The sequence below is a fragment of the Bubalus bubalis genome, chromosome 11 (genome assembly GCF_019923935.1).
Source record: "Bubalus bubalis isolate 160015118507 breed Murrah chromosome 11, NDDB_SH_1, whole genome shotgun sequence".
NCBI classification, from domain to species: domain Eukaryota; kingdom Metazoa; phylum Chordata; class Mammalia; order Artiodactyla; family Bovidae; genus Bubalus; species Bubalus bubalis.
In genome coordinates, this window is record NC_059167.1 from 3567343 (window position 1) to 3590322 (window position 22980).

The 22980-nt window shown below is 40.7% G+C and overlaps 1 protein-coding gene across 3 annotated transcripts in view; it reads left to right on the forward strand.

The window, feature by feature from the left end:
• The window catches only part of GALC (galactosylceramidase), a 57234-nt gene that overhangs the window by 27803 nt on the left and 6451 nt on the right, over positions 1 to 22980 (forward strand). For all 3 annotated transcript variants that reach the window (XM_006061465.4, XM_025295139.3, XM_006061467.4), the window contains 7 exons: positions 4825 to 4980; positions 5869 to 5993; positions 7520 to 7647; positions 13517 to 13606; positions 14326 to 14412; positions 16407 to 16557; positions 17794 to 17974. In XM_006061465.4, coding sequence (XP_006061527.4) covers positions 4825 to 4980; positions 5869 to 5993; positions 7520 to 7647; positions 13517 to 13606; positions 14326 to 14412; positions 16407 to 16557; positions 17794 to 17974 — 918 coding nt within the window. The remainder of the gene's footprint in view (positions 1 to 4824; positions 4981 to 5868; positions 5994 to 7519; positions 7648 to 13516; positions 13607 to 14325; positions 14413 to 16406; positions 16558 to 17793; positions 17975 to 22980) is intronic.

Here is a 22980-nt window from a genome sequence, read left to right on the forward strand (position 1 = left end):
ATCCAGGGCTGATCTCCTTTAGAATGGACTGGTTTGATCTCCTTGCAGTCCAAGGGACTCTCAAGAGTCTTCTCCAACACCACAGTTCAAAAGCATCAGTTCTTCGGTGCTCAGCTTTCATCACAGTCCAACTCTCACATCCATACATGACCACAGGAAAAACCATAGCCTTGACTAGACGGACCTTTGTTGGCAAAGTAATGTCTCTGCTTTTGAATATGCTATCTAGGTTGGTCATAACTTTCCTTCCAAGGAGTAAGCATCTTTTAATTTCATGGCGGCAGTCACCATCTGCAGTGATTTTGGAGCCCCAAAAAATAAAGTCTGACACCGTTTCCACTGTTTCCCCATCTATTTCCCATGAAGTGATGGGACCAGATACCATGATCTTCGTTTTCTGAATGTTGAACTTTAAGCCAACTTTTTCACTCTCCTCTTTCACTTTCATCAAGAGGCTTTTAGTTCCTCTTCACTTTCTGCCATAAGGGTGGTGTCATCTGCATATCTGAAGTGATTGATATTTCTCCTGGCAATCTTGATTCCAGCTTGTGCTTCTTCCAGCCCAGCGTTTCTCATGATGTACTCTGCATATAAGTTAAATAAGCAGAGTGACAATATACAGCCTTGATGTACTCCTTTTCCTATTTGGAACCAGTCTGTTGTTCCATGTCCAGTTCTAACTGTTGCTTCCTGACCTGCATATAGGTTTCTCAAGAGGCAGGTCAGGTGGTCTGGTATTCCCATCTCTTTCAGAATTTTCCACAGTTTACTGTGATCCACACAGTCAAAGGCTTTGGCATAGTCAATGAAGCAGAAATAGATGTTTTTCTGGAACTCTCTTGCTTTTTCCACGATCCAGCAGATGTTGGCAATTTGATCTCTGGTTCCTCTGCCTTTTCTAAAACCAGCTTGAACAACTGGAAGTTCACCGTTCACGTATTGCTGAAGCCTGGCTTGGAGAATTTTGAGCATTACTTTACCAGCATGTGAGATGAGTACAATTATGTCATAGTTTGAGCATTCTTTGGCATTGCCTTTCTTTGGGATTGGAATGAAAACTGACCTTTCCCAGTCCTGTGGCCACTGCTGAGTTTTCCAAATTTGCTGGCATATTGAGTGCAGCGCTTTCACAGCATCATCTTTCAGGATTTGAAATAGCTCCGCTGGAATTCCATCACCTCCACTAGCTTTGTTCGTAGTGATGCTTTCTAAGGCCCACTTGACTTCACATTCCAGGATGTCTGGCTCTAAGTCAGTGATCACACCATCATGATTATCTGGGTCATGAAGCTCTTTTTTGTACAGTTCTTCTGTGTATTCTTGCCACCTCTTCTTAATATCTTCTGCTTCTGTTAGGTCCATACCATTTCTGTCCTTTATTGAGCTCATCTTTGCATGAAATGTTCCCTTGGTATCTCTAATTTTCTTGAAGAGATCTCTGGTCTTTCCCATTCTGTTGTTTTCCTCTATTTCTTTGCATTGATCACTGAGGAAGGCTTTCTTATCTCTTCTTGCTGTTGTTTGGAACTCTGCATTCATATATTATATCTTTCCTTTTCTCCTTTGCTTTTCAGTTCTTTTCTCTTCAGAGCTATTTGTAAGGCCTCCCCAGACAGCCATTTTTCTTTTTTGCATTTCTTTTCCATGGGGATGGTCTTGATCCCTGTCTCCTGTACAGTGTCACGAACCTCAGTCCATAGTTCATCAGGCACTCTGTCTATCAGATCTAGTCCCTTAAATCTATTTCTCACTTCCACTGTATAATCATAAGGGATTTGATTTATGATTTATGGATCAAAATGTTACAGTTTGTTAAAATTATGTAATTGCAGAGAATAGCAGTCAGATTTTCCAAGTTAGGATTTATAGTTCTAGAACATGAATTGTGAACCCTGTCAGGTGCTAGCTTTCTTTTCGGGTCTCTGTGTGCATTTTTACAGTACTGACGAGCTGCCTGTTTTCACCTGAGGTCAGTGATTCAGGTGGAATCTCATTTTCCTCTGATTCCTTATTTTATATTCTTTATTATATATTCATTTTTCCTTAGGAAACCATGGAACGCCAGATTGATGTGCCTTACTTCATCTTTACTAGGATAATTAATTCCCAAGTAGGATTTTTTTTCGTAAAAGATTCATGACCGAAATGGAATTAAATAACTAAACACTAAAGTTTGTTGTTTTTCAGTCGCTCACTCATGCCCAGCTCTTTGTGACCCCATGGACTGCAGCGTGCCAGACTTCCCTGTCTTTCACCATCTCCCGGAGCTTGCTCAAACTCCTATCCATTGAACTGGTGATGGCATCTAACCATCTTATCCTCTGTCATCCCCTTCTCATGCCTTCAATCTTTCCCAGCATCGGAGTCTTTTCCATTGAGTCAGCTTTCACATCAGGTGGCCAGAGTATTGGAGCTTCAGCATCTGTCCTTCCAATGAATATTCAGAACTGATCTCCTTCGGAATGGACTGGTTGGATCTCCTTGCAGTCCAAGGGACTCTCAAGAGTCTTCTTCAACACCACAGTTCAAAAGCATTGATTCTTTGGTGCTCAGCATTTTTATGGTCCAGCTTTCACATCCATACATGACTATAGCTTTGACTATACAGACCTTTGTTGGGAAAGTAATGTCTTTGCTTTTTAATACACGCTCTAGGTTTGTCATAGCTTTTCTTCTAAGGAGCAAGCATCATTGAATTTCATGGCGGCAGTCACCATCTGCAGTGATTTTGGATCCCAAGAAAATAAAGTCTGTTACTGTTTCCCCATCTATTTGCCATGAAGTGATGGGACTGGATGCCATGATCTTTGTTTTCTGAATGTTGAGTTTTAAGCCAACTTTTTCACTCTCCTCTTTCACTTTCATCAAGAGGCTCTTTAGTTCTTCTTCACTTTCTGCCATAAGAGTAGTGTCATCTGCATATCTGAGATTATTGATATTTCTCCTGGCAATCTTGATGCCAGCTTGTGCTTCATCCAGCCAGGCATTTTGCATGATGTACTCTGTATAAGTTAAATAAGCAGGGTGATAATATACAGCCTTGGTTTACTCCTTTCCCAATTTTGAACCAGTCTGTTGTTCCATGTCCTGTTCTAACTGTTGCTTCTTGACCTACATACAGGTTTCTCAGGAGGCAGGGAAGGTGGTCTGGTATTTCCATCTCCTTCAGAATTTTCCAGACTAAAATAGGTCTTCACAATCATTCTTTTAATGTTAAGAATACTACTGTTCCAAACCACAAACATAAGAATTGTGATATGATTCAGTCTCTGTTATTTTGCTTGTATTTTTGTTAAATTTTTTGTCACTAGTTGTTGTCTTAAGAAGTATACACTCTTCTCCCTAGAGTTCATGTGCTAACTCTTATACTGTTAGCCTCTTTTCTATTTTACATTTGAAATTTCTTAATTGTTTTTATATTCAATAATCAGTCACTTCCACAACCATCATTATGACAATATTTTAGCCTTGGAACACTAAATATACATTTATATTTCAGTTGACTCCTCCCAAATGCTAGAAGAAGGGAGAAGTTCATTGCTCTGGGAAGGGTTTCTCCACCTCTGCACTGTTGATATTTTTCGCTGGATAGTTCTTTGCTGTGGGGACATGTTAGGGGCATTGTAGGCTGTTTAGCAGCGTCTCTGGCCTCTGCACACTAGATAACGGTAGCAACTCCTGCTGTGCCTTCTCCACCAGACAGATCACCCAAGTTGAGAACCACCACTGCTCTGGGTTTAATAACTTCTTATTTTTATTCAAAAAAGAGTCCTCTGGGTTTTTGTAGGTTTTGTTTTAGTGTTTTTGTTTTTGCTGGGGAATAAATGCCAAGCTGTCTTTCTCTGTATGAGGGGTAGAGCAGGGGAGGAAATACTATTGATACTTTATGAAATAAGCTCATTAGTATTTTTTTAAATTAAATAAGTACTGTATCTCTTTATAACAAATGAACTGGGTCTTCCTTGTGATAACTTCTCTGGTGGTGGCCTGTGCACTTCTGTCATTATTGCCTCACAGCATGTGGGTCCCTGACCAGGAATTGAACCTGCGTCCCTTGCATTGCAAGGTGGATTCTTAACCACTGGGCTGCCAGGGAAGTCTTACTTTTGGTTTTCTTTTTCACTCCTTCCTTTCTACTGTCCAAGCTCATTACATCCCCTGGGAAGTCTGAATCCTGTCTCCACCTCATTCATCTCTTGGAATGTTCTAGGCCTCTTCTGCTGCCTCCATCTGTTGACATCCTTCCCTTCTTGTTATGGTTTCCAGGAAGAGGTCTTTCCCACTGATGATCTCCCCGCTTCTGTGCGTTGTAAGTGCATCTCATCCTCAGGGTGTCCTGAGACCCAGGGGTGGGAAGCAGATACTTACATACAGCCTGACATCTACCTGGAAGTTGCCCATTGTTTTAAGATAGAAAACCTTGGCAAAGACACGTATGTTTGTTCACTCAATGAAAGTTGTAGTTGCTCAGTTGCGTCTGACTCTGTGACCCCATGGAATAGTCCATGGAATTCTCCAGGCCCGAATACTGGAGTGGGTAGCCATTCCCTTCTTCAGGAGATCTTCCCTCCCCAGGTATTGAGCCCAGCTCTCCCAGATTGCAGGCAGATTCTTTACCGGCTGAGCCATCAGGGAAGCCCACGAATACTGGAGTAGGTAGCCTATCCCTTCTCCAGCGAATCTTCCTGACCCAGGAATTGAACCGGGGTCTCCTGCCTTGCAGGCGGATTCTTTCCCAGCGGAACTACCAGGGAGGGTACTTACTCAGTAAATATACGGAAGTGCCTGTTCTGACTTTTTACATTTCCTCCCTCTCTTTTCTAGAGCTCATTACCCTGGGACACTTACAGTAAAGGATGCTAGGTTGACTAAGAAGAAGCTTTGGTCTTCTGAAGATTTTAGCACTGTAAATGGTGATATGGGTGCAGGCTGCTGGGGTCGCATATTGAATCAGAATTACGTCAATGGCTACATGACTTCGTAAGTTATTAAAACGTTTAAAGGTTTTCATTTTGAAAAATTTCAAAGCATAATAAATAGAAAAAAGTACAATGGACTTCCATAGTCTTACAACCTAAATTCAGTGATTTAAGCATTTGCCTTATTTCGTTCATCCGTCCTATACCTAACACGTGTCAGCTCTAGAAAGAGAAGGCAGGAAGCTGCGAACAGAAATAGAGCTTATTTTGGGGTCTGATATATTGTCTTAGATATGGTTAAGTTATTTCCCTGACTTAGATGCTTTTGTTCCCTTAAAATCAGTTACTACTGAGACCTCTTCTGCAGGGGCAAGCATTGTGGGCAGGCTTAGATCACAAACTGGCTTAGGCCTTAAATGGCTCCTCTTGTGTCAAGAGAGTTATGTGTGGTTCTCTTGCCCTGCCCTGTCTGCCTACACCATCACTTGAGCCCTGGCCGTCGGACTCTTAAGAGTTCTCATTGTAAAACTTTACAGCCGCTGAATCAGGTCATGAAATTATGTCATGAAACTGGGGCATTAAGAAGGCTGACTGTCAAAAAGAAAGCGGCATAGATAAAGTCTTTATCTGTATTTGACTCACGTTTGTGGTACTGGTAGGTTGTGACTCTTTTTCTGGTTATACAGTTGTGCAGTAAAAATTGTGCACCTCATATACATTTGTATTTTTTATTATATGATTCACTATTAAAAATATTGCATCCCTCACTTGATTTTTCAAAATGTGGGTGAACTTAGGCAACTTAAATTTTCTTGTTTTGGGTGGTAATTTTACCATTTGCATATATTTGTGTAAACTTTGCTAAGGTCTTTTATACTATAGGCTTCTAGACATTTACACTTTTATTACAAGCTGCTTGGTATTTCTCTTTTATCAAACAATCTTTTAGCACCATTGCTTGGAACTTGGTGGCCAGTTACTATCAGCAGTTGCCATATGGGCGTTGTGGACTGATGACTGCTCAGGAGCCATGGAGTGGGCACTACGTGGTGGAAGCTCCTATCTGGGTATCAGGTGTGGTTCAGATCCCATCCCTCACTGCCTGCCTTTCTTTCTAAGAGACAAAGCAGAAAGCACTTAGCGGGAGTTATAGAAACACTGTGTGTGTGTGTGTGTGTGCACGCATGTGTGTGCACACACACATTGGTTTTAAGTGTATCTCTGTTTTAGCAAGATTTGTCCTAGTGTTTTATAAGACTCTTTCGGGTAACTAAGCTACTCTCTGTATTCCATTCTTGATTATTCTAAGACCAAGCTCTTTTTTCCAGTTGATGTATTTTTCACAGGGATTTATAGTCATGACATTAACCATGTAATCATGACATTATTCTAAACTCAGGTTGTTCTTTAATAAATACGAAAATGCTAAGTTTTGGATTTGTATTAACTCCTTAAATTGGATTTGGTTAACTCCTTAAATGTTGAAATAGTTGGTCCCACATTATTTCAGTGAACTAACGTACTTTTATGATTTTGTCACCTGTTTCTTGGGGGGTTAATTTTGTCACTTCCCAAAATGGGACAAGGAGTATCACTCAGTACATTTCTAGGACAAGCTTTGGAGGTGCCCAATAGATAAGTATTGTGAAAATAAACTTGTTTAAAACCATAAAGCTTAGTTTTTGAAATATTTTGTTAACTTTTTGAAAACCATATTCTTTGTAGTTATATTAAGGTGGTTTAAATAGAGATCAACAAAAACTGGGAGGAGATAACTTTATTTACTGTTGGAATAAAGCAGTTTTTCAGTAGTCTTGAACTGACAGAGTGTGGTTTATTTATTTTTTACCAGTCATTCTAAGAATATTCCCTTAATTATACCATTTAACTAGGCTAATTACTCAAAAGTTGAAACATGAGGCTGGCAAATATTTTTTCCAAAATAGAAATTAGCTGTTAGACTCAGTCATACTTGGGAAAGTTTTCCTTTTAACCGTCTCGGTTCTTTGGTCAATCTAATAATTGACAAAAGACAGATCACCAGGAAAAAAACACATTTTAATTTTGTACATAAAAATATGGGGCTCAAGTTTGCAGTCAGGCAATTGAGGCTTTTTAATGCCATCCTGAGCAAAGGAATGAGATAGGGACCTGGAGCTTTACAGGGGAAGAAGACCATTCATAGAAAGAGATAGGGACCTGGAGCTTTACAGGGGAAGAAGACCATTCATAGAAAGAGATAGGGACCTGGAGCTTTACAGGGGAAGAAGACCATTCATCGGAAGAGAAGAACAGATATTTGCTGCGCCATGAAGATAAGTCTTTCAGATAAAAAGTTATTGTTGGTAATAGCTCTCTTTCTGGGCTGGGTCTCCTATCTAGATTCTTTCAGGCAGTTGAAGGAGAGAGAAATTTTTTCTTTAGTCTTCTGGGTCTTGATTGCCAGCAGTTCAAAATAATACGCATGCTAAAGTGGCACATTTTGGGGTGGCATACTCTGTTCTCTTTCAGCCTCAAGTAAGTAGATAGCTTTTTATTTCTGGAAGAATCCTATTATCACCACTTTAATGTTATTTGGGTCTTTCTCTGCTTTTCTATAGCTCATACTACTCAGTTTACTCAACCAGGTTGGTATTACCTGAAGACAGTTGGCCATTTAGAGAAAGGAGGAAGCTACGTAGCTCTGACGGATGGCTTAGGTAACCTCACTGTCATCGTTGAAACTATGGTAATTCTTTGTTGTTTTTATTGGATTAATTCACTTTGTTAGTATTCGGGGAAAAAAGCATAAAATGTAACTGAACACCTTAAAGAAAAAAAAGGAGCTTTTCTTTTCCATGTAGGATCCCAGGACTGGGATGACCAGTCTGTGGCTTGACCTGGTCACTCTCTGGGCTGAGGGTCCACCTGTGCAAACCTTCTCTTCCTTTCAGATTCATCCCAGGCGTGAAGGACCCAACTTTATGCCTTTTTTCCCCATTCTACACAGTTACGTGGAAATCTTTCTTGCAGCTTTGGTTTTAAAGAAATTCTGCCAGTTCTTCAAGTAGCTGAAGGGAAAGGGCATGAGAAATACTGATATTCTGCTTCTCTCCCAAAGATATTGTTGCCTTCACCTGGGAACTGGGAGTGAGGGAGCCCCATGTTCTTGGCTGTACCTACTTGGCCTGGAGTTTCTGTCAGTCCAGCCTGAGAGGGACAGGGAGGGATGGCTTGTGGTTTAAATGCCATATACTCTTGATGCTCATACCGAGTTTTAGTAGATTTTCTTGAATACTTCTGTATTTGTAGTGTGCCCTTAGGATCATTTCCAGACTGTAGCATTATTAATATTTAAATAATTTTCACTAGTTTCATTGGGAGTATATTTATGGAGCTCCTCACACTGACATTCTAGAAGCAGATCTCTCCTTTACTCATTAGATATGGTTTCCTTCAGTTCTTTGAACATTTTTAAATACCTGATATTTTAATGTGTTTTGTCTAAGGAGTATAATATCTAATAGGTAATGGCTAGGCTTTCTCAGACATTGTTTCTGTCAACTGCTTTTATATCCATATATGGGCCATTCTTTCCTGTTTCTTTGCAAATATCATATATCATTTGTTGTATCATATATCATATATATATCATTTGTTGAAAGCTAGACACGTTACATAAAATAACCTGGACACTCTGGACATCAGATTCTTTCTCCTCTCTAGCATTTGTTGTTGCTTTTTGTCATGGTTGTTGCTGTTTATTTGCTTTGTGACTTTCCTGAACAGATTCTGTAGTTTGCAAGCTTTATCATGTATGGCCACTGAAATCTCTGCTCAGTTTTCTTAGTGGTCAGATCATGATGGTACAGCTTTCCTCATGTTTGGAACTAGCAAGTGTCCCAGCCTTTGCTGACGGGCTCTGTATATGTAATGGGGGCATGCTTCAATGCCCAGGTGGGCGGTTTACAGCTCTGCCTTAGCTCTTACTTCCTGTTTGAGCCAAGCTCCCTGGGAGGCTTGAATTTCCCAGTAAAGCCATCTGGGGCTATAGTTTTCTTTGTGGAAAAGTTTTTTAACTATAATTTCAACTTCCTTTACAGATAAAGGGATATTCAGTTTGTCCATATCTTCTTCAGTGAGCTTTGGGTTTTTGTGTCTTCAAGGAAATTTGTCCATTTCATTTAAGTTGTTAAATTTCTCAGCACAAAGTTACTGCTATTATTCCCCGCTGTTCTCTTAATATATATATATGTATATATGTATATATATACATATGTATATATATACACTTTGTATTGATGTCACCTCTCTTAATGTTCATAATTGCAGTTTGTATTTTTTTTCTTCTTATCCTGGTTTCATGATTAGTCTGGCTATAAGTTTATTCAATTCTGTTAATCTTCTCAAAGAATCAGCTTTTGATTTCTCAATTATACAGTCTTGTTTTTCTGGTTTTGTTTGATTTATCGTTTCATCTCTATTATTTTCTTTCCTCTGCTTACTTTGTTTTTTTAAATTAAATTAAAAGTTTTATTGAAATATAATTGATTGACAATATTGTCTTAGTTTCAGGCACCCAGCATAATGATTCAATACTTTATAGGTTATGCTGCCTTTAAAATTATTACAATATAATGTCTGTATTTCTCTGTGCTTTACAGTGTACCCTTGTTGATTATCTGTTTTATACCTAGTAGTTTCTATCTCTGAATCCCATACCCTGCGCTTATTTTGGTTTTAATTTGCTCTTCTTTTGCTAGTATCTTAAGCTAAAGTTTCTGTTTTAGTGGCATCCCACAAATCCTGCTGTGCTGTGTTTTTATTTTTGTAAGTTCAAAATTCTTTCTAATTTCCCCTTTTATTTTTTTCTTTGAGACATAGATTATTTAGAAATTTGTTATTTAATTTGTAAATATTTGCAGATTTTTTTCAGACATTTTTGTTATTCATTTCTGACTTAATTCTGTTGTGGTCAGAGAATAGACTTTGTGGGACTTGAATCTTTTTGAATTTATGAAGACTTCTCTTATAGCTAAGAATGTGGTGTACTTTGGTAAATGTTCCTTGTACAGTTGAAAAGAATATGTATTCTGCACTTATGAATGAAGTGACCTATAGATGTTAATCCAGGCAAATTGTTTGATAGTTTTGTTCAAATCACCTGTATCGTGGTTTATATTCTGGCTAGTTGTGTGTCAGTTATTGAGAGGAGGTATTAAAATCTCTGGCCCAGAACCTTATATTGTTAAGTCCTCTGTGATTGTTAAATCCCATAAAGTAGGAACGATGTCACAAACTTCCTTTGATCCACACCACGGTAATGATGGCTTCCCTGGTGGCTCAGACGGTAAAGCGTCTGCCTGCAATTTGGGAGACCTGGGTTCAATCCCTGGGTTGGAAAGATCCCCTGGAGAAGGAAATGGCAACCTACTCCAGTATTCTTGCCTGGAAAATCCCATGGACAGAGGAGCTTGGTAGTTTATGGTCCATGGGGTCGCAAAGAGTCGAACATGACTGAGTGACTTCACTTTCCTTTTTTCCTTTACTTTATGGTAATGATTATTTTGAAAAAGTGATGTTGACAATGAGATTTGTTGTATATATTTAGCTGACTGCAGTTGTGCATTTGAAGGTTATACTTGGGTGAGATGCCTTCTTGGTGAAAACATCCCAAGCATTTCCTTTTTTTGGATGTATATCACTTAGAAAACAGAGCATAAGTTTAATCTTATGTGTGTGCCATCAGATGACTCTGGAATTCAAAGTCTGACTCAGTCAAAATGCCATTAAGTTTTATTTTGAGTAGGTATATACAATGTTGTTGTTGGTCAGTTGCTCAGTCGTGTCCGACTCTTTGTGATCCTGTGGACTGCAGCACGCCAGGCTTCCCTGTCCTTCACCATCTGCTGGAGCTTGCTCAAACTCATGTCCATCAAGTCAGTGATGCCATCAACCATCTCGTCCTCTGTTGTCCCCTTCTCCTCCTGTCTTCAGTCTTTCTCAGCGTCAGGGTCTTTTCTAATGAGTCGGCTATTTGCATCAGGTAGCTAAAGTTTGGAGCTTCAGCTTTAGCATCAGTCCTTCCAGTGAATATTCAGGACTGATTTCCTTTATGATGGACTGGTTGGATTTTCTGCGGTCCAAGGGACTCTCAAGAGTCTTCTCCAACATTACAGTTCAAAAGCATCAATTCTTCGGTGCTCAGCCTTCGTTATGGTCCAACTCTCACACCCATACATGACTACTGGAAAAACCATAGCTTTGACTAGACGGACCTTTGTCGGCAAAGTAATGTTTGCTTTTAATATGCTGTCTAGATTGGTCATAGCTTTTCTTGCAAGGAGCAAGTGTCTTTTAATTTCATGGCTGCAGTCACCATTGGCAGTGATTTTTGGAGCCCCCCAAAATAGTCTGTCACTGTTTATATTGTTTCCCCATCTATTTGCCATGAAGTGATGGGACCAGATGTCATGATCTTAGTTTCTGAACATTGAGTTTTAAACAAACTTTTTCACTCTCCTCTTTCACTTTCATCAAGAGGCTCTTTAGTTCTTCTTTGCTTTCTGCCATAAGGGTGGTGTCATCTGCATATCTGAGGTTATTGATATTTCTCCTGGCAATATTGATTCCAGCTTGTGCTTCATCCAGCCCAGCATTTCTCAAGATGTACTCTGCATATAAGTTAAATAAGCACAGTGACAATATACAGCCTTGACATACACCTTTCCCAATTTTGAACCAGTCTGTTGTCCCATGTCTGATTCTGTTGCTTCTTGACCTGCCTACAGATTTTTCAGGAGGCAGGTAATGTGGTCTGGTATTCCCATCTCTCGATGAATTTCCCACAGTTTGTTGTGGTTCACATAGTCAAAGGCTTTAGTGTAGTCAATGAAGCAGAAGTAGATGTTTTTCTGGAATTCTCTTGCTTTTTTGATGATAAAATGGATGTTGGCAATTTGATCTCAGATTTTTCTTCTTTTCTAAATCCAGCTTGAATATCTGGAAGTTCACGGTTCATGTACTGTTGAAGCCTGGCTTGGAGAATTTTGAGCATTACTTTGCTAGTGTGTGAAATGAGTGCAATTGTGTGGTAGTTTGAATACTCTTTGGCAATACCTTTCTTTGGTATTGGAATGAAAACTGACCTTTTCCAGCCCTGTGGCCACTGCTGAGTTTTCCAAATTTGCTGGCATATTGAGTGCAGCACTTTCACAGCATCAGTTTTAGTATTTGAAATAGCTCAGCTAGAATTCTATCACCTCCACTAGCTTTGTTCATAGTGATGCTTCCTAAGGCCCACTTGATTTCTCACTCTAAGATGTCTGGCTCTAGGTGAGTGATCACACCATCATGATTATCTGGGTCATGAAGATCTTTTTTGTACAGTTCTTCTGTGTATTCTTGCCACCTTTTCTTGGTATCTTCTGTTTCTGTTAGGTCCATACCATTTCTGTCCTTTATCGAGCCCATCTTTGCATGAAATGTTCCTTTGGTGTCTCTAATTTTCTTGAAGAGATCTCTAGTCTTTCCCATTCTGTTGTTTTCCTCTATTTCTTTGCATTGATCGCTGAGGAAGGCTTTCTTATCTCTTCTTGCTATTCTTTGGAACTCTGCATTCAGATGGCGATACCCTTCCTCTTCCCTTTGCCTATAGCTTCTCTTTTCTCAGCTATTTGTAGGCCTCCTCAGACAACCATTTTGCCTTTTTGTTTTCTTTTTCTTGGGGGTGGTTTTGATCACCACCTCCTGTGTAGTGTTATGAACCTCCGTCCATAGTTCTTCAGGCACTCTGTCTATCAGATCTAATCTTTTGATCTATTGTCACTTCTGCTGTATAATCTTAAGGAATTTGATTTAGGTCATACCTGAATGGTCCAATGGTTTACCCTAGTTTCTTCAATTTAAGTCTGAATTTTGCAATAAGCAGTTCATGATCTGAGCCATAGTCAGCTCCTGGTCTTGTTTTTGCTGACTGTATAGAACTTCTTCATCTTCAGCTACAAATAATATAATCAGTCTGATTTCGGTGTTGACCATCTGGTGATGTCCATGTGTAGCGTCTTCTCTTGTGTTGTTGGAAGAGGGTGTTTGCCATGACCCGTGCATTCTCTTTGCAAAACTCTGTTAGCCTTTGCCCTGCTTCATTCTGTACTCCAAGGCCAAATTTGCCTGTTACTCTAGTATCTCTTAATTTCCTACTTTTGTATTCCAGTCCCCTATGATGAAAAGGACATCTTTTTTTGGTGTTAGTTCTGGAAGGTCTGGTAGGTCTTCATAGAACCATTCAATTTCAGCTTCTTCAACATTAGTGGTTGGGGTTTAGACTTGGATTACTGTGGTATTGAATGGTTTGCCTTGGAAATGAACAGACATTTCACATTGTGGATGTGACTGGTGACAGAAGAAAAGTCTGATGTTGTAAAGAGCAATATTGCATAGGCACACACAACAGACATTCAACAAAGGTTTTGTTAGAAATAGTCTTTAAAAATTTAAAATACACTCTTTGTCACATAGTGTGTGACTTCTGTTAATCTAGGTGCAGTAAATGACTTTTTCTTTAAAATGTCCTATGTCTCATCTGAATAACTTACATGATTTTTTTTTCTCCTTAGAGTTATAAACATTCCAAGTGTATACGACCACTTCTTCCCTATTTCAATGTGTCACATCAGTTTGCAACGTTTGATCTTAAGGGTTCTTTTGTAAGTAAATAAGTGGAACTTTTATTTTGGTTTTGATTTGAGAATTTGTATATTTTATCATGAACTAGGAGTTTTTAAGTGAAATATTATCAGCTATTAAGAGTTTTCATATGCATTGTTAAATGACTTGTTGTCTTCTCTTTGCTGACTGGCTTTAGTCAGGAAGTACAGAAGCCACGAGGAGGTAATGCTCTTTGTGCTTGTGAAGAATCCTAACAAAAGTCACTTACAAGAAGGTTGTTCTTTTTGGTAGAGCATCATTTGTGTAGTTGAGGAAGCTTTCCAGCACTGCTCTTTACAACATTCGATATAAAAAGACACAAAATTGTTGTTATTTCTACCTATTGTTAGATTTGAATACAGAAATATATACAGTGCACTTTCTAGTAATTGTGTAAGCATTGTTTTTTAATGCCAGAAAATTCTTAAAAAGCTTTTTATATAGGTATAATAATAATGAGTATTTTTGAAGCAAAGATACAAATCTTTTTTAACATTTGCCAAAAATCTGCAGTGTTTGTAGGAAATAAAGTATTTGCTTGAATAATGTCTTCCTACTTTTGAAATGATTGTTACTTAAGGTTTGAGGTGGGTCTTTTGGTAGGTAGAAATAGAATGCACCTTGTCCTTAGTTCATTCTTGCTGGTACAGGTTTTAGAAGTCCTCCAAGAGAAGATGGTGAATCACTCAACAGTGCTTTCTTTGTGTTTCCTCTTCAGAGTCAAATACCAGAGCTACAGGTGTGGTATACCAAACTCGGAAAACCATCGGAGAGATTTCTCTTCAAACAACTGGATTCTCTATGGGTAGTTTTAAATAAATTCCTATAGTTTGAGCATTGCAGTAGGGAACAGAAATTTGATTAATGAATTAGTTTTTAGTTTCATAATTGATTTATGGCTGAAGCATAATAGAGATAAAGTTGCCCCCCATTTTTTAAAATAGAAGTCCTCTTCAAGGAAGTATGTTTTGGTAGATGGGTTTGCTCTTGGTATTTAGTTTGTCTTGGTGAATGGTACCATCACTTGGTTGCCCAGGTCAGAAATTCGAGTCTCATTTGAGACCGTCATTCCCACCCATTCTTTGAATACCCTCAGTGACCAAGTACAGACCGTGTCACCCACATAGTTCTCCTGCCCAGGCCTCATTCTCCACTCCCACTGCTCCTGCTTATTCAGGTCCTCATAGATCTCTCGTGGATTTCAGAAACTCTCTCTTGCTCGTTTAAGTCTCTCTGTCAAACATCGCATTGCCCCTAGAGCTGGTTTTTGTCTGTCCTTTGCTCAGATGCCTTAATGATTTTGTCAGTTCACATTCCTTAGTGTAACATGTGACCTCAGTACTACCTCACGAGGTAAAAGAATGCTTTATTTTCTAGAGGCCTGTCCTACTAAATTGATCTTTCTTCTCACACTAAACTTCTTGCAATTTTCAGAGCATGGGTATGCCAAGTTAATTACTTCTGTGACTTTGCACATGATTTTTCTTCCTCTTGAGGTGCCTTGTTTGTATTTTTATCACCCTTCAAGACTCACCCCAAGTGTGGCTTTCTCTGAAGCCTTCCCACCAGTCTTAGGGTCATAGCCACCTGGGGATGTGTGTTTGCCTAGTAGGCATGTCCCTGCTGCACCGGATGCCTCGATGATTGAGTCCCCGCCTTATACATCCTTAAAGGTCCCTGCCTTTTTGTCCCAGGTGCCTAGTGGTGGTTGCTTATCAGTAAATGTTTCAAAGACTGAATTGGTCTGTGCAAGCATATCACTTAGCCTAATTGACACAAATCTACTTTTTCTGGTAATTATTACTGTTCTGTGACTCAACTAGTCACTATCAATAAATGTAAGTGTAGCGTCTACTTTTTGTATGACACATTGCTAGAAATAACATCATAAAATTGATTTTCCCATAAGAAAAATGTATCATTTAGGGTTATTCCTAAGCCAGAATATGGTATTAGATATTTCATAGACCTGACCAACAATTTATTAAAGCAAAGGTGTGATATAAACACCTTTAATTCAAAGTAGAAAAGAAGAACTGCTCAGATTTCATGAAGTGGATGTACATTTAGTGCCAACATCAATTATGCAAAAGCTTTCACTGTCTTTAGAGGCCTGTATTTGCTGTAGGACACCTATGATGTAGGGAATGTTTCTTCTGGGTCACTCTCTGAGCTTAGAACTTTATAAATATTGTCTCATTTAATACAACAGCCCTATGTGGTATGTATTTTCTACTCATTTTAGAGATGAAGCGATTATGGCTTTAAGAGATTAAATTGGCAAAACATAAACCTAGTTTGCTAATTGAAATATGTATTGAACATGTAATGAGTAGGTAGGACTCTTATTTAAATTAATAGTAAGGTTTTCTGTGTTTAATAGCTGAGTCAACAGTAAGATTTTACAGATATTTCTACCTTAGTAAAGTCCTAAAAAATAAATAAGCAGATCTCTTGGGTACGTATATTGAATTTATACACAGGCTTTAAAGATCTTACAGTCTAATGGAAAAGCATAGACTGATAGAAATAGATTTGGGGGTCATCTGTTCCTTCTTCCTTGTATGAAGTGAAATTCTCCTAATATCCTTTCTAGAATGTAATTTTATAAAGTTTTCTAAACAACTTAAGAAAAAAATTTCCAGGGCCTTGGTATTAAGTGTGTATATTCACAAATAATTAGGGACTTCGAACAGAAATCACGTTGGCATTTCTTAAGCTCATTTTTAAAAAAGCTATTTGACTCACGTGAGATGAGCCGAGGCGCCTGGCTTGACCACAGCGTCGTTTCTCTCTCAGCTGCTCGACAGCGGTGGCAGCTTCACGCTGGAGCTGCAGGAGGACGAGCTGTTCACCCTCACCACGCTCACCTCCGGCCGCAAAGGCAGCTTCCCGCCGCCTCCCAAGTCCCAGCGCTTCCCCTCTGTCTATGAGGATAACTTCAACATTGGTAAGTCTTTGTACTGACACTTAACTTGGTTCCCATTTTCAGCAGTAATGGATAGATTTCTACCTATCAAACTGGTGCAAGATGGAGTCTGTGAGAAGTACATTGATTTAGTTCTAAATCTCTATGTGGTTAAACAGACCTAATTTCTGTTACTTCCAAGTAACCTTGCAACTTGAGGGCCTTGTAATTTTCAGTGCCAGAAAAAATATAGAGGTTATTGTTGGAATGAAAGTTGTACAGACCTTACTCAACTTACAGTAGGGTTAGGTCCTGATAAACTCACTGTAAGTTGAAAATACCATAAGTCAAAAATGTACTTCATGTACTTTAATATACTTCGCCTACCAAACCTGTTAACTCAGCCTAGCCTACCTTCAGTGTGTTCCGAACACCTACGTGACCCAGCAGTTGGGCAGAATCCTCTAACAAAGCCCAACAAGGTGTGGCATGTCTCCTGTCGCTTCTGATGCTGTAAAGAAAGTGAGCCCAGGACGGCCGTCAGGGTCCACAGTGGTGCTCAGCGACTCTGCTGTTTACCCTCGTGATTGTGTGGCTGATGGCGCTGTGGCTTTTTGCTGCTCACGGCCACTGCCCGCATCACGAGAGGGTGTGCTCATCAAAATCCAAAGTTTCAGGTACAGTTTCTACTGAGTGCATATCACTTTCATACCATTGAAAACTGGGAAGTCAGGGCAGTTAAACAACTTGCCTTGGGAACTGACTGAGCTGGACTTTGAACCCAGGTCTGCGTGTTCCTGAACTCAGGGTCTTTCCTCTTAAGCATTTGCATGGATTGAATATGTAAAATCTGTATGTCCGACTGATCATATTGATATTTAATAAAGATGACATGAAGTCCGTAGCTCTTTAATTACCTAAACCCTACCCTTTGACTATTTATAAGTATCATTTCTCTGGTAGCTCAGTGTTCAAGATTCTGCCTGCCAATGCAGGAGATATGGGTTCAATCCCTGGGTTGGGAACATCCCCTAGAGAAGGAAATGACAACCCACTCCAGTATTCTTGCCTGGGAAATCCCACGGGCAGTTTGGCATGCTGTAGTTCGTGGGGTTGCAAAGAGTTGGACATGACTTAGTGACTGAACAACAATAAAAAATATCATTTGCCTATTTAAAACTTTTCAAAAGTATATCAGAATGTACCAGAAAACATTAGAGAGGAGAGATGCTGTAAGGATTTGATAACTGAACACACAATTTATTGTGTTCTGAACAGATTACCCGTTTTTTAGTGAAGCTCCGAATTTTGCTGACCAGACTGGGGTGTTTGAATACTACGTGAATATGGGAGACCCCGGAGACCATCGCTTCACTCTGCGGCAGGTTCTCAATCAGAGGCCCATCACGTGGGCTGCCGACGCGTTCAACACCATCAGCGTTATCGGGGATTACACGTGGTACGTAAAACTGACCTCGTGTTTACCATAGATGTGGCGAAATAACCTTGTAATGTCGTCAGGTACTTTCTGAAGCCAGGGCGCCGCGGCAGCCCCTTGTGCGGGAGCCTGAGAGGCCTGTGCCAGCTGTCGACTGTCACAGTGGGCGCACGCCAGCCGGCCGTTCAGCTGTTGTTCCGTGTCCTTCCCTCAGAGTTCCCCAATTTAATAGTAATCGTTGCAGGGTAAGATTGGTTTTAATGTGAAATCTGAGGGCTTTGGCCCCAGTTATAATTTAAAATTTATGCATAAGCAGACTTTGCAATGGCACCCCATTCCAGCACTCTTGCCTGGAAAATCCCATGGATGGAGGAGCCTGGTGGGCTGCAGTCCATGGGGTCGCTAAGAGTCGGACATGACTGAGCGACTTCACGTTCACTTTTCACTTTCATGCATTGGAGAAGGAAATGGCAACCCACTCCAGTGTTCTTGCCTGGAGAATCCCAGGGACGGGTAGCCTGGTGGGCTGCCGTCTATGGGGTTGCACAGAGTCGGACACGACTGAAGCGATTTAGCAGCAGCAGCACACTTTGTGATATGCGTGTTGTTTTTAAGCTTTTGTTTTTGCTGGAGAGTTGATCCGTTGATCTGGCGTTGCCACCTGCTGGACCCATACTTGAATTACACTGTTTTAGCCTTTGCAAAATCTGTTTACAAGGTGACAGTAGATGGCAATAGTAAAAAGCAAATCAGCTTTCAGTTGGCTAGTGAATTTAACTAGTATACCTCCACCGTGAGACATAAAATACAAGCATTTCAGGCTTAGTGATAGTAACTATTAATGCGAAGTCACAAAATAGCCATATCTGTAGCCTGGAAATTGGACAGGGAAGGGAAGATAATTTGGAAGAAAGCCTTGAATTATTTATTTGAGAAATGCTGTAGAAAGTCTCTATCCCTTTTGCAGAGCCTTAATCTGTGTTATAAAATGCAGTTCTAGTCACAAGCTCTGATATAAGTCTTGAGAAACTTTCAGTTATTCAAAGTTTCTGGAACCGTTATAGCACCATGAAGAATTATTAGGATAAAGAATTCTTACCTAATTTAGGATGACTTTGGTGGATTATCTTTTTATACACAGAAATACTGTTTATACCAGCATCTCTGTTCATTTCAGTTCAGTCGCTCAGTCATGTCCGACTCTCTGCAGCCCAATGGACTGCAGCACTCCAGGCCTCCCTGTCCATCACCAACTCCCGGAGCTTGCTCAAACTCATGTCCATCGAGTCAGTGATGCCATCTAACGATCTCATCCTCTGCCGTCCTCTTCTCCTCCTGCCTTCAAACTTTCCTAGCCTCAGGGTCTTTTCCAGTGAGTCAGTTCTTCGCATCAGGTGGCCAAAGTATTGGAATTTCAGCTTCAACATCAGTCCTTCCAATGAACACTCAGGACTGATTTCCTTTAGTATTGACTGGTTTGATCTCCTTGCAGTCCAAGGGACTCTCAAGAGTCTTCTCCAACACCACGTTTCAAAAGCATCAATTCTTCTGTGCTCAGCTTTCTTTATAGTCCAGCTCTCATATCCACACATGACTACTGGAAAAACCATAGCTTTGACTGGACGGTCCTTTGGTGGCAAAGTAATGTCTCTGCTTTTTAATATGCCATCTAGGTTGGTCATAGCTTTTTCTCCAAGCAGTGAGTGTCTTTTAACTTCATGGCTGCAGGCACCATCTTCAGGGATTTTGGAGCCCAAGAAAATAAAGTCTCTCTTTGTTTCCATTGTTTCCCCATCTATTTGCCATGAAGTGATGGGACCGGATGCCATGATCTTAGTTTTCTGAATGTTGAGCTTTAAGCTAACTTTTTCACTCTCCTCTTTCACTTTCTCAAGAGGATCTTTAGTTCCTCTTCACTTTCTGCCATAAGGGTGGTATCATCTGCATATCTGAGGTTATTGATATTTCTCCTGACAATCTTGATTCCAGCTTGTGCTTTATCCAGCCTGGCATTTCACATGATGTACTCTGCATATAAGTTAAATAAGCAGGGTGACAATATACAGCCTTGACATACTCCTTTCTCAATTTGGAACCAGTCTGTTGTTCCATGTCCAGTTCTAACTGTTGCTTCTTGACCTGCATACAGATTTCTCAGGGAGGCTGGTAAGGTGGTCTGGTATTTCATCTCTTTCAGAATTTTCCACAGTTTGTTGTGATCCACACAATCAAAGGCTTTGGCATAGTCAATAAAGGAGAAGTAGATGGTTTTCTGGAGCTCTCTTGCTTTCTTGATGATCCAATGCATGTTGGCAATTTAATCTCTGTACTAGACACTTTATCTGGATATTCTGGTCATGTCAGTAGGCTTTGTTATTTCCTCTTTTTTTTCTTTTTAACTAATGGTCTTATTGTAAGACAGGTGACTGAGTTTATCTGTCTAAGGGATGGGCCCTGCTATATTTCGACCACTAGTCTGGAAGCCAGCTGCCGTAGATACTTTGTGGGCCAACCCTTATCCTCCATGCCTGTGAATATTCTACATGAAGTTCTCTCTGAATCCCAAATGTTTTGTTTCTGGCTGAGAATCTAGAAAAGTTGAGAGAATTTCATTTTAAAAGAGAGATGATTAACCAAAACTCTTTGTAACTTTGAAGGTTTTGCAGTATATACATAGCAGTACTCAATCTTACTATTGCAGTGGGGAAGGAGATAGGGAAGGGGGGATGAAGTGAAGTGGGGAGAGAAGGAAAGAGTGACATATTCTGAAAGAAAAAGAACCAGAAAACTGCAGTCATGCTTCCGTCCTTCTTAGCTCTGCCCTCCTCCTGTCGTTTCACTGCTCAGGAACACACCGCGATCCCCGCCTGCTGCCAAACCGGATCCACACTTCCGGGCCTGATTCCAAAGCCTTGTAACATTTGCTCTCATCCTGTTTACTTTGTTTTGTTCACCATTATCCTATTCTGGGTGCAGGGGAGCCGGAGCTGTTGAGAGATGCACACGCATTCCACGTTCATTTCTGTCCCTGGCCGTGACGCCGGTTTATTGCAGGGAGTGGAGGGAGTGGAGGCTGGGTAACACTGAACGCTGCTCTGTGCTTCCGATGGCTGCTTTATGCTGAAGGCAGCACCCTGCCTACCGTACAGGCTGGGAAACAGGCGTTGGGGTAAGATTGTTCAAGATCCCATACTCTTAAATTCAGAACCAGGGCAAGAGGCCAGGTCTGTTCCGCGCTGTAGCCCCTGCTCCTTGGACTTCCTCTCACAGCCTTGTTTTAGTCACTGTCTTCTCCCTGAGGGCAGGAACCAGAAAGTTCGAGTGTATTTACAGTGCTATTCCAGTCAATCAGCTCTATACATGCAGGGTGCCATCAGTTCTTAGGACTGTGTTTAGGACAGAATTTCCCTCACGTTTGCTGCTGCTGCTGCTGCTACTGCTAAGTCGCTTCAGTCGTGTCTGACTCTGTGCAACCCCATAGACGGCAGCCCACCAGACTCCCCTGTCCCTGGGATTCTCCAGGCAAGAATACTGGAGTGGGCTGCCGTTTCCTTCTCCAATGCATGAAAGTGAAAGTGAAGTCGCTCAGTTGTGTCCCACTCTTAGCGACCCCATGGGCTGTCCATGGATTCTCCAGGCCACAATACTGGAGTGGGTGGCCATTCCCTTCTCCCAGGGACTGAACCCAGGTCTCCTGCCTTGCACGTGGATTCTTTACTAGCTGAGCCACCAGGGAAGCCCTGCTGCTGCTGCTGCTAAGTCGCTTCAGTCATGTCTGACTCTGTGCGACCCCATAGACAGCAGCAGCCCACCAGGCTCCACCATCCCTGGGATTCTCCAGGCAAGAACACTGGAGTGGGTTGCCATTTCCTTTTCCAATGCAGAAAAGTGAAAGTGAAGTCGCTCAGTCGGATAAGACTCTTAGCAACCCCATGGGCTGCAGCCCACCGGGCTCCTCCGTCCAGGGCTTTTCCGGCACTGGAGTGGGTGCCACTTCCTTCTCCCTCACGTTTAGGTTTAGTTAGGTGTCAGCGCAGTAATTTGACTCTAGAGGGTGGACTTTCCCAAAGTGCTTCAGACTTTCATCTGATTAGTAAGCTTTGGCTGGGATCTGAGGACAATCACAAAATTATCTTTTTCTGAACAGACCTGAACTCTTGAATCCTTTTGATCAAATTTGCTCAATATGTTGGCTGGTTTTTATTCTCTCAGCACTTCTGAGGGGTTATGACTTTGGAAGATGAAGCCAAATTTTTATTCTATTTTATTCATTATCTAAAATTGTCTGTAAGTTCTGATGCAAGAATAATTTATTATGGAATGTGATGTAAAAAAAGGAAAACATTTGATCTTCTCTTACTCTCGCAGTAAATAGAATGAGTTTATGGTGCTGACAGGTTCTGATGAACCAGCAGAGAGGTAGGGGATTCAGAGGTAGGGGAACCAGTCTGGTTCCAGGTGGTCTCATGCTGGTGGTGATCTGCACAGAGAAGAGCACTCTCTGCAGGGGGAGGACACACAGGAGAGACTGGGCTCTAGTTACTTAGCATTTGATCTTCCCGTAAAGTAGCCCAGCTTTGCTTAAATGATTAAATGAGGATTTTCCTGATGGTTGTGTACCTGTTGGAGGTGCTTCTTTTTTATATTTTCCTTTACAAAGTAACATTTCCCTGTGCAAAATTCAGTGATGAGAAATGTAAAAACCACATAATTCTAGATCCAGTTTCTCCCCATTTCAAAAAATATATTTCTTGGCATTCTTTGTTTTAGATAAATTGCTTGCTTTATTGCTTGGCTGTGTGCAAACTGATTCTTTCCCATTTGCACTTAAAATTTGAGTAGGAGGGGAATTGTTTTCAGAGGTCATGTTGGATTGGGGTGATTGTGGGCTTCTCTGGTGATTCAGCGGTAAAGAATCCGCCTGCCAATGCAAGAGACCTGGGTTTGATCCCTGGGTCAGGAAGATCCCTTGAGAAGGCAGTGGCAACCCACACCAGTAGTCTTGCCTGGAGAATTCCATGGACAGG